At 33.3% G+C, this 12,498-nt stretch overlaps 1 protein-coding gene across 17 annotated transcripts in view; it reads right to left on the reverse strand.

The window, feature by feature from the left end:
* Nucleotides 1-1,150: 1,150 nt before the first annotated feature.
* LOC106784764 (neurobeachin) overlaps nucleotides 1,151-12,498 on the reverse strand; it is a 193,670-nt gene continuing 182,322 nt past the window's right edge. For 11 of the 17 annotated variants that reach the window (XM_014744632.1, XM_014744714.1, XM_014744705.1 and 8 more), the window contains 12 exons: nucleotides 12,352-12,492; nucleotides 11,100-11,219; nucleotides 10,761-10,913; nucleotides 10,615-10,687; nucleotides 9,510-9,694; nucleotides 9,100-9,331; nucleotides 8,928-9,008; nucleotides 8,687-8,854; nucleotides 8,295-8,558; nucleotides 7,972-8,168; nucleotides 7,743-7,894; nucleotides 1,151-7,613 (listed from right to left, as the gene is read on the reverse strand). In XM_014744632.1, coding sequence (XP_014600118.1) covers nucleotides 7,523-7,613; nucleotides 7,743-7,894; nucleotides 7,972-8,168; nucleotides 8,295-8,558; nucleotides 8,687-8,854; nucleotides 8,928-9,008; nucleotides 9,100-9,331; nucleotides 9,510-9,694; nucleotides 10,615-10,687; nucleotides 10,761-10,913; nucleotides 11,100-11,219; nucleotides 12,352-12,492 — 1,857 coding nt within the window. In that variant the 3' untranslated portion in view covers nucleotides 1,151-7,522. The remainder of the gene's footprint in view (nucleotides 7,614-7,742; nucleotides 7,895-7,971; nucleotides 8,169-8,294; nucleotides 8,559-8,686; nucleotides 8,855-8,927; nucleotides 9,009-9,099; nucleotides 9,332-9,509; nucleotides 9,695-10,614; nucleotides 10,688-10,760; nucleotides 10,914-11,099; nucleotides 11,220-12,351; nucleotides 12,493-12,498) is intronic. The other 6 variants (XM_014744676.1, XM_014744750.1, XM_014744763.1 and 3 more) reach the window with 1 other exon arrangement.

The raw sequence follows: 12,498 nt of genomic DNA on the forward strand, positions 1-12,498 counted from the left end.
TTATTTATAATTAAATAATATTTTCTAAGTTCATGAACAAACTAATCAAATCAAATTTAATATTTGAAATAAGAATAATGAATTAATTTTGTTGATAACTTTAATTCAAATCTTAAAGTAATATTAGTTATAATTATGCGAAAAATTTCATAAAAGTACTTTCTTTTTTTTCCTTTTTAAACATGAAATATCAAAATAATCGATATATTAGAAAGAAGATCAACATAATAATATCTACTTTTAATGAGCATCGTGTAAACTACACGAAAAATAAGAAAACTTTTCTGAGAATCTGTCACTGCCTGTCAATGATAGATGGCATTTGAGTATACGCGTACCTTCCACCTATAAATTATAAATACGTAAGGACTCTACGTATTGAAGAACCATTTTAAGAAAGAACAGGGATGGAAACGACTGAATCCCGAAAGTGGGTGAAATACTATTTAATAATACTATTTATATTGAGAGAAACAAAAATACGTACTATTTAGTAAGCAAATTATTCCGTCTTTTTTGTTAAATTATGTCGATTATAAATGAAAAGATAAAAGGATCAACTATTAATTAGAAACATTTGTCACGATTGCATATCGAAAGTTAACAATTATTGTACTTTTACATTTACGTATACTTTTTTTTATATCTATAAGTATAAATAAGTAAAAATAAATAAGTATATAAAAAAAGTACAATACTTTAAAAGAAGGTTTTCCATCCCTGATTGAAATAACGAAAGGTTAATCGTATAAATTGATTGCATGGTAGCCTCGTTCATAATGAAAATCCCTTTTTCAACACGAAAGTGATCGTGAAACGCATATACTTCTATTAATGAATGTAATAAATGACTCTAGATCGATGATATGCATACTTTTCTAACGATTACATATCTATACTGTATATTTGGGCGTGCGACGTCCTGTATTGTGATTGTGAAGAAAACAAATAAATCCATATAAATCATAAATTTGTTATTACTCTCCATAATTACATTTTATCGATCTTAATTTTCCTTAAAAACGTATTATGTGGAAAATACAACAAATATTAAAAAAACTCTTTTTAAATAATATATGCAAATATATTATATATAATATTTATAAAAAAAAAATATTTCTCAGCGTTTTGGCAAATAAGAAAAATCGTCTGCAACATCAAATGTATTTTTCATTTATTTGACTACTTATGTTTACAGATTTTAATCTAATCTTAAGCTAAAGATACAACTTTCCCATTATGTTACTTCTAAATCGAAACGTTACGATAATTCTAAGTATAAAATAAGCAATGGAGCTTATATTGGTAATGTGGTAGCAACGACTTAAGTACCTTTCTACCTAATACGTACTCGTTAAAAGTGGCGGGAATAAACTTCTACACCGTATTTCTCCTCCTCTCGGATGTTATTTTTATTTTTCTCTTTTTTTATCTTTTTGTTCGCGAAAAAACGATAACTCGATAAAATCACACGACTCATTCCTATCGATCAACGATTTTTTAATTACGATTTTGGCTTCGTCGGAAAATCAAAGATCTTTCAAAGATCGTTCTTGGTTCCTTTTGTTTTCCTTTTATCAATTCATTCATCTATATCATCTTTTAAACGCGGGGGGGATTTTGAGTTTTATTAAATTCGTAAGAATTATACAAAATCGATCTACATAACATTAGATTTTAAAGAGGAACACACCAGGGATACCGCAGAACGATCTTACGGTAAGTAAAGTCGGAGCATCTAAGCTCCAATTTTTTTCAGATATTCCTCACTGCAATATTTAAAAACACTATTATGCGAAATCGTAAAGCAAGCATTTTTTTCCAGTAACGTTTATGCACTCATTGAATCGTTTAATTCGTTTTTTTTTTTTTTATCTCTTTTCTTGTTTTTTTCTTTTGGTTTGTTTGTTATTCTTCCGATCTTACAAATCTATCCGCTAAAACGATCGGACTAAAAATCGGTTCTTTTCCTTCGTAATGTCCTGCAGTTATATTTTTTGTTCGGAATGTCTTTCGTTTTTCCCCGTCGCTCTTAAACGCCGCGAATAACGAAACGAAGGATCGATGAAGGCGAGTATTCGAAACGATTCAAAACGAAAATGTCTAATCGATTTTCTTATTTTTTTTTTATTTTTTACTTTCTCTTCATTCTTTTCCTTTCATCAATTTTTTCCTATTCGAAATTTGCGATGAATCGTTACGAACACGTCGATTAATCTCTATCATAGTTTTATAATAATACTACAGGCAGCCCTTCGTGTAGGTACGAACGAATCGATTAAGAAAATGTTCCTTTTTTTACGAGCTCGAGAGTATCTCTACTGATTTATGTTCTTCGTAGCTCTCTCTTTTTTCTTTTTATTTTTTTCTTTTTTTTTTTTTTTTTTTTTTTTTTTTTTTTTTTAATATCGGCCTAATAGTTTAAAGACCGATTATCTAAATTAAGTAAAACATATCCCTGTTATCGTTTGCTCAACACGCAAGAACATTAATTAATTTGGGCATTAACTTTGTTTTTTTTTTTTTTGTTCTCTTGTTACATATGTATCATATACAAATTTATAGTAATACTCCTAACTTCCCCTCCCCCAAGCTATTATCTTTTTCTTCCTTTTATTACTTTTCTCTTTTTATTTGTTTTTCATCGTGTTTTTCTTATTTTCTTTTTTTTTTTTTTCCTCCACTTTCTTTGCTCATCCGTAATGTTAAGTACGTTTATTCGATATAATTCATAATCCGTATTAATCCAATAAGGATACTAATCGATATAATAATGACAATAGAATGTAATAATCGTAATAATATAATTATAGGCAAACTCTCGTAGCGTTGTACTTAGCGTTATTTAAAATAGTAGCAATATATTTTATGTATATATATATATATTTATATATACTGAAGTCACACACAAGTTCGGACAGAAAATCGACTTGTTATTTACCATTCTTCATTTTTACTTTTTATTCTCTTTTTCTTTTTGTTGTTGTTGCTTCTTTTAACTTCCTTTTATATGTATTTATATATAGCAATATGGAGGGAATTCACTAACACATGCTCGAAAAGTGCAGCATTCTCACACATCTATAAACAAATATAAAAATTCTTCTTTTCACGTCACATTTTGCTTTCTTCTCTTTTTGTTTATTTTTTTTTTTGTTGCTTTCCTTTTGTTTTTTCTTTTTTATTTTCTTTTTTTCTTTTTTTTATCATTTTACATGAAATTTGTTCGCACCACTAGAGACACGTTCATCGACGATGTTTTTAAATTACTGCTTTTCTCGAACGAAAGTTTTTCCCACGTCGCTCGATAGAAAAAGAAAATCTTAGTAGAATAATTTCCTTTGTTATCGTACTGATTGTTATAATGATGATAATAATAACAATTGGATTCTTTCTAACGTCGGCGGAAAAACATTAGGTCGAGAGGGAAAGCAGGAAATCGCTTGATAAACGTTTACGTAGTAGTGTGTTACGTGTGTGTGCCTGAATGTATGTGTATGTGTATGTGTGTGTGTATGTATGTGTTTGTTACGTGTGTGACTTTCCACGTTATTCTTTTTCTTCATACATTCCTCTCTCTCTTTTTTTCTCTCATATACTCTCTCTCACACTCTCATTAGTAGCGAAAATAAGACGTCGATAATATGCGCCTGTACATTTAAGTACACGTAAAAGGATTACATGGGCGATAGAAATACATTCTTACACGTTTACGAGAAAACTAATCATACTGTGCTTACAAGCATCAGGCACGACTCTTTCTTTCCTATTGCCACCACTTTCTTCGACCTTCGTCGTATCTTTCATTCGTTTCCTTTCATTCGCTAACACACACACACACATACACGTACACATGTTTCCCCTATCGCGCCTATAATAATTAAATCCCATTTTTTGTTTCTCCTGCGAAGGAAACATTTTACGATCATCAGAAAAGAATGCATTCACAACGATTTGGCGAATATTACCATTATTTAACACGTTGCACACGAAACATTATCTTTTATTTTATTTTTATTTTTAATTATTTTTTGTTAAGATTTCCTTACCTTTCTATATTAATACTAGTAATTATATCAATAAAAGTAATATAATCATAACCATTATAGTTATAATAAACATAATAAAAATAATTATTATAATCACCATCATCATCATCATCATCAATAATGATGTATTACCATACGTACGAGAAGCGATCGAGAGGATCGATCGATCCATTGTCGGATGCAAGCATCAACGCAATTTCGTGCATCGATTTTCATATTTAATTCTCGACAGTTGAATTGCGTGAAATTCGAACAGTACAAACGACGGCACCATGCGATCCTACAATTTTTACACTTAAGCCGTAGACAATAACAGCGTTAAGAATTCCTTTAAATATTATATCAACATCTATGATCGATACGGACCACGCAGACCCTCGTTCGCGACTATTTTCATCTTTGTCCTCTGCTTCTATAAAAGAGAAGTCGTCTCTGACTAGCTTAGCATCCTGAGCTGTTTATCATTCGAACCTTTTAAATAAATGTCGACGACGCGGTAAATGGATTTCGATCTATGCAGATTCATGACGTGCGTAACATTGAATTACTTGGTCGATTTATAATATATAATAAATGTGTTATAATTATAATTATATATCTGTAATAGAAAATATCTAAGATCATTGAGATAAATGCATAAAAGGAGTTTCAAACGAAAGTATAAAACTTTACGAAGATATGAAGATTAATGTTAAAATTCTTAATTTAATTTTATCGTCAAAATGAGAAGATCGATTTTCAAATCCATTTTTGTCCAACTATTCTTAATATAACGAATCCTATTGTACTTCAATGGAATCGCGAAAAATAGCCTCCGCGAGTCCGTAAACACGAATTCCGCATATGATTTTTGTTATATTCTTTGAAGAAAACTCTCTCTTTCTCATTCGTACAGAATTTGTTTCACACCTATTTTCGTTCCTTCGTCCCACCTCGCAACACAAAGACCTTTCCCTGAAGTCTTCGAAAAAAATGCAAATGCTATAACACACTTAACCGATATCAACACTTGTCTTTTTCTATCGCGGTAATTAGCGTGCTCTCGCGCGGGTAAAAACGATTGTCTAGCGAGACAGCTCGATTAATTTTGTGTCGTTGTGCAAAGCGAAACGAAGCGAGGACGATGAGTCGTACGCTCGAAGAAAGCGTGCATCAAAGACTAAGTGCAAACGACTCGAAGAAGTTATACGTGCTTTTATTTATCTTTTTCAATAGCATCCATACCACGAGAGTTCTTTATTTTCGAGTTACGAAAAATCTTGATCTATTGAGAAAAGTAATACGGCAAAATGATCATATTCTCATTTCCAATGTGATCATTCTCTGTTTTATTTATTTCTCATGTAAAAACGACTTCGTACAAATTCTATTAAAAATCAATTTCAGAGTAATTTAATATCGATCTTTTTTTTTTTTCTTTTCTTCTAATCAAGATATTTCGCTGTCATCTTAAATCATTCGAACTCTCGTTATTTCTCTTACACACGTAATATACTTTCTCTCTCTTTTTTTTTCTCTCATTCATTCTATCTATCACACAATATCAACTTTCACGATGGGCGCGCGACGCCCATTAGCAAAAGAAGAAATGTAGATCCTTCGATGATACAAAGAACCAATGTCAGAATGAATTCGAGATGTTTAAAACCACACATTTCTTTAGCCTATGTAATGTAATCGATCTGCTGATTATATATCTCGTGTGCGAAAATACCAAGAAATATCCTCGCAAAAAGTTAAGCTGGACGGCTTTGATAAAATTAGGATCTTTTTTCGAAGGACGCGAATGTTGGATAAGGGTAGGTCAAGGATAAAAGGTGTGTAGTAAACAGGGAAAGGCTTTCTTAAGTGCATATAGTAAGTCGGATTATGGGGGAATGGGATCTTAAATAGATAGCAGGAGTGATTCAGGAAAGTGTTTGTTAGCATAGATTATATGGATTATATAAAAGCTTTGCGGACGGCAGAGTATATAAAGAAGAGAATTCCATTTGTCTCGCATTAACTTATTTTTTCTCTCTTTCTCTCTTTCTTTATTTTTTTATTCATTTATCTCTACCATTTTCATTTCGCGTGCCTCAAAACTCAGGGAGATGCTGCTCGCATACTCTTAACCGAAATAGGTTGAAAAACCGTGAGAGTGACGTAATTCTTTTTCTCGTTTTTTCTCTCTAATTTTTTAAAGACTCTTTTGTAATGTAATGAAGTTTCCTTTCTACTGCATTTTTTCTCTTTTTCTTTTTTTCATATTTTTGTTCTTTTTTTTTGTATTTGTTTTTATTTAATCCAAATCGTTTATCCTAACTCTAACGAAAGCATATGTGTCTGTGTATTGTTTGTAATTCTCTTATTTTTAAGTATCCGCACGCCTTTTATTAATGTATATATGCATATATGTTTGTGTGTGTATGTTTGTATATATCTATATGTTTATATAATGTTTACATAAAACGGCGATTCATTATTTACAAGAAAAGAGTTACTAATGAAGGATAAAAGAAACGGAATTATAATGGCTTTGAGTACGAGAATTATGAATGAACCCGCGCAATTAGAGGCGTAAAAATAAATTTTTACGCGCTCCGATTTCCTGTACACAGCCGAAGAAAAACCAAATAACGCGACTTTTAAACGACTCGCGATTTGCCGTGCGTGTTACGTCAGCATTACTTATTTCTTTGTTTGTTTTTTATTTCTTCTTTTTTTAGATTTTCCTCTCGTCTTCGCAAATCCTTTTCTTATATTTTTATCTTTTTTCTTTTTTCTTTCTTTTTTCTTTTTTTTTTAAATATTTTTAATTATTTTCTTTATTTTTTCATTGTCAATTCCGATCCGCTTTGTTTATCGAAAACGTGAGAATAACTTGGCTACTTCCGTGTCTTGATTAATTGACTAGCATTGAGCGTGTTAATCGCTCGATTATAAAGCTCAAAGCGAGCTTAACTCTCATCGATCAGGACTGTTGGAAAATTGAAAAAGAATTTCTTTCTCGTTTTTCCGACAGTCCATTTCAATATTAGAGAAGGGGAAAATGAACGTGCGAAAATCGAGCGAATATTTGTCTTCACTATCGACTTTTCTCTCTCTCACACTATTTTTCACTCTCTCTCTCTCTCTTTCTTTCACTATCAGCAATGTTCAAATATTTTCTCTTCATAAAACGTTTGAAAAAGTACTACTTTTGTTCTTATCCAATCTGTAAAAAGCGAGCTTATTGCTGAACGCGGAATAATTGTGAATTATTTAATACGGATTCGTCCTTCCCTATGCTTGCTTTTTTTCTTAAACTCTTCCTTGCACAGAAACACTGACCATCTTTGTTTTTTATAGTTCCTTACTCGTCGATATTTGGAATAAGCGTGTCGTTGTTGTTTTCCGGCACAGATTTTGTAAAGATCCGTACTCGCTTAGTCGATCTTCGCGAAAGAACGCGAAAAAGCGTTCGCTCGCTAGAGGAGGAAGAAGCAGCAGTTTCAGTAACGTTGCTGGAATTCATGATGCCACCTGTTGAAATCGATGTGGAATATTACGATCGAACCATTAGCTAGACCGGCTAGCAGAAACCTAAAACGAGATATATATCAGTCAAATGATTTTAATGGAAAAATGAAATTTATCATAGAAAATGGAATAATAAAAATTGAAAGAAATTGATCGATCGTACTTACCGATCATTTAAATTGCGATACTTACTTTTGATCGTGAGAGAGTGCCAGAGAACGCACGCTGCTCTCGCAAGCTGGAAAAGCGTATAGTAGAGCAAGATTAAACGTTCGCCAAACTTCTACGATCCCTTTGTCACCACCGGTCATCAGATACTCGCCGTCTCTGCTCAACAGCAAGCACTATAGGAAAATGTAAATATGGCGTTAAATCCATGAATTTATCGACCAATCGACGATGATTCTAACGTCATTTGTACCTGAAGATTATCGTTGTGCGATTCATGACGTAGACGCTTTCCATTAATGGTGAAAGCTGCGACGTGTCCACGTTCATAATTTACAACGATTACACCTTCCCGCGACATAGCAATATTCTCGGGAGATGAAAATCCATTTGGTGCCTCGAGGGATCTTAGAAGATCACCGAACGTCGTGTGTACCAAAACAGGTCCATCTGGATTTTAAGAAAATCAAATAACGAATTTAAATATTTACCGATTTTACTTACAATTTTAAATAAATCTTATATGAATAATATCATTAAAAGAACATTATATGCAATCAAAGAAAATTCACGTACAGTATGAACCGGACACGACCAAGCCCAATTCGGCCGAAATGACAACAGCCGTGACCGGTTGCTCATGACCGGTCAATGTAGCACGAGGAGCAGGTGCTTCACCTTCACCAACAATCGTCTGCGTTCTAGCATTCCAATGCCATAATAATACCGTACAATCGGCACTTCCGGAAGCAATATAACAATCGGAAGTGATGTTGCATTCGCTACGAGATAAACATGTTACCACGCCGTAATGACCGAAGACAATCTGGACGATTTTGGCTAGAATAATACATTTATTTTAAAGAGATTTGATATTAAAATAATTAATTACTGTTATATTCAATACAAATTATTTGATATTAAAATACTTGAACAAGTCAATTATCATTCATTATTTATTTGGTTACCTGTCTCAGTTGAGAATACACGAAAACTGTTATCCCAAAAACCACAAGCTACCAAAAATCGACTATCCACTGTGGTAACGAAACAATTGCTTCGAATTTTTAATTTCTGACTGAAATTGTCACCTAAGTGGCGACGCAACGCTGGATTCGAACTATTTGCTGTTTGAGCTAAAAAAACAATTATATGATTGTTTATGTTAGAGAGACAGAAAGTTATTCTTTTAAGATTTCAAAAACTCACATAGAACTGGATCCATAGAAAGAGGTTGATTTGCTGCTTGAGCTTGAGGTGTATCGGCATAACTTGGGGATTGTACCGATGCTACAAAAAAACAGATTATTATCAGATACATTATTCTCCTGATCTTACTTGTATGTAAAATAGAATGTGTTATAATATTCGCAATTTCTACCAGCATAATTGGTATTCCATCGATTAACAGCGAATTGTTGTCCGGTTGTAACAGTAACGACCGATGGTAATGGTAATTGTGGATAGGTATTGGCTGATATATGACAGATCGGTGAGTTTGATGGGAACTTGATTGTCATGCAAACGTCATCCGGTATACTGGAGAACATCATCGGTGACTGCAAAATGGGAAGAGTCTTATGCAGCTTCGTCGAAGAGGTCCATAAAGTATCCTAAATCGTAGAGAAAAGGGTACGTAGCTTATCGATGAACTAATATAGCTCTGTAACCTTTTCTCGGAATATTTGTTTCTACGTCGAATCCACGTATGTTCGAAGGATTCGCCAAGAACCATGACAACAAATGTTTAAATAATGAAAAACATCAAAATGCGTTTTTCGAAAAACTCACCAAATGCATAGCTGAACTTCTGGGTGGATGGGGCTCCATTAAAAGCTGCGACGGAGTCTGTCCAAAGTTTCTTATTTGATTTTCTATCGCTTCTTTCATCATCGGATCTGTTATCGCTTCCAAATCCACACTACCTTCATATGTGAGATAATAGAATACGTTTGTGGCTCGTACTGCCTCAGGACCTATTCAAATTAAATGCAATTCTATTAGAGAAAATATTTTCTTGACTTTTTATAGATATATTATACTTTTAAGTTAATTTCTTGATAAATCCAATCATTGATTTAAATGGAATCATCCAAAATAAACAAAAATTTTTCTGATTCCTTAATATCAATTATTATCGATTCTTTTTAGCTTATAATTATCAAAAAAGTTTTTTTCTTAGTTTCAAATGATTACAATTTTTTGAAATATTTCAAGTCTTCATATGTCAAGACAATTTTCAAGATCATTCGTAGTCGGTATTTCCGTTTGGCGCTACTTTCAGCTGGCTGGCTGGCTGGCTGGCAATCTTTAAAACGTGTTGCATATTACGAGTGAGACGCATTGTCGCACTCGGCACACGTGCCTAATTGCTCAAGACACGGTGGTGGTAAGGATGGAAGCTAACTAAAGACTAATTCCTTCCATACGCTCGCCACCCTTCTCTTTCTCACACATATACTATCCTAGTCTTCTCACGAAAGAGAAGGAGCATCTTCGAAGAAGCGCCGGATATAGAGGCGCCACCGGTAATTAACATCCTCCGAAATTCAATCTGACTCGACTAGCCTTGTTCTAATACTCGCTTCTGATTTATTCTCGCACGACTCGTAACATTGTGCGAACCACAGTATCTCAATTTCCAAACACACCACATCCCACAAGAAAATTAATTTTAGTATTTTCTATCGAAATTCATTGTATTACATAATTAGTAAAAAAATATTCAATGTTTCAAATCTATACTCATGTATATACGAATAATGACGAATAAGCACAATACTTTCTTTTCAGTATAAATTATAAGTAAATATGATTAAAAAATGATTTCGAAATGTAGATCGAAAGAAAAAAACTTTCTTTCTAAAATATCCATTTTTAATGAACGATAACTAACCTTTCTGCTTGTAACCGAATATTAAATCGATCCATTGATGTAATTGACAAGATACGAATTCGGACTCGAGTGCCTGAAAATATAATAAGATAATTAAGTTACAGATTCGTAAGAGTTTGATCGATTAAGAGTAATCTACGATTTACCATTCGGTTGATCCTTATAAATTCTTCAGGTGAAGATGCCCAAGGAGGTAATTCAACGTCACCGACTGAGCTACCGTCTTCCTGTCTACCGAGACGATAACGATTGCTGTTGACAAGCATTTCCGGTAGGAAGAAGAATTCTGGGATAAGTTCCTGTAAACGAGGACGGCAAATTTATTATTACAACAGTCGCGATAACAACACGGTAGACAGGACGAGGAAGAACTATAGGATGTTTCTTTAGGAAGAAGGCAAAGCAAAAAAACACGCCTCTGATATGTAAATAGATTTCGAGCTGGGCTGACCACTGGCATATACAACATTTACAACGCAACGAACCTTGACATCCGATGTATCGCGCTGACAGTTCTTCCAGGAAAGGGCAATGGATGAGAACAGTCTATTCGGATGATCAAACTTTCCACCTTGGAGTGCCAAAAACATTGTAGTCATTGGTTCCTAAAAATCAATTTATTACATCTTAAATGACTCAAGTAATACTTAACTTTAAACAAATGTTATTTTCCATAGATTATATTTAATTATTTTTTCACGCATATCGCAAATATATATATGCATTTTAAAATAAAATTGGAGTACAGTTAAAGTATTAAATACGACGTTAAAAAAGAACGTATTTTCGTCAACGTTTTATACGATGAAAGGAAAGAGCAAAGTTAACTAATGTCAGTGCGTAAATCTCATCCTGTTTCGATGACCGGAAGCATGAAAAAAGGGCGGGTGACGAGGCGTGGTAGAGGCGGCACCACTTTAAACGGCCACTTAAGGGCACTTTATAAGGACCACTTTATTCTGGCATCTACCATTCGGTTTTCATCCTACGTTGATGTATAGCGGAACGAATCCTGCGCTGGATTAATTACCCTTTCTCAAAATTCAATATCTCGTTGCATTTATTTTTATTAAATTTAATAAAATCCGTCCACAATCTATAGGATAGATAATAATTCGAAAAATTTCACGATATTTATTTAAGAATAAAACTTCGACACAATTAATTGAACGGTGTAATAAAATATTTGAAAATGTATAAAAGAGACTATAAATAAATATCACATTTCATGTCTTCGAGAATCTTCGAACGGTCGTGGAATTCTTTGGACACGTCTCGAATAACTGTGAACAGCAAGCTATAAAGTCATAATTTCTTTACGACATGGTCGATTAAACGATAAAACGCTTGAGGAATAGGAAAATCAACGAGCTCTTTCTCTCGTCTCAAGATCCTCGTTGCAAAATGCTCGTTTCGCTGATAGTTAAACGAAAGGGCGTTGGACAGCATTCAAAAGTACTAGGATCGGTAAATCGAATCGCGGAGTCGTAAACGCCATGACAGAGCGATGTACTACACGTTTAGAATTATTTTTCTTGACGTATCCAAAGAATTTATGGATCTCTTTGAAAATCCAACTGTGAAATGTTTTCCGGTTAGAGCGAGGGAAAAATATTTGCTGATATTCAAAATCCCTAATTTTAAATTTAATGATCCAAATTTTTCGAATATATTCATCAATATAATATTACACACCAAAATAAAGATCTAAAAAATAAACAAGTAATAATAACTTACCACGCGTATCATCCAATTCAAGACAAATGCAGCGGTGGAATAATGAGTTCCATAATGGAATGGTGGTATGCTGTCATGTTCCCAACTTTGGAAACGTTCTTCGAAATAAGCTCTCCTACTTGGGTTCAAAGCACCGATTGGCTAAAA

The sequence above is a fragment of the Polistes canadensis genome, unplaced genomic scaffold (assembly GCF_001313835.1).
Source record: "Polistes canadensis isolate GaletaPanama2010 unplaced genomic scaffold, ASM131383v1 scaffold_2, whole genome shotgun sequence".
Classification (NCBI taxonomy): Eukaryota; Metazoa; Arthropoda; class Insecta; order Hymenoptera; family Vespidae; genus Polistes; species Polistes canadensis.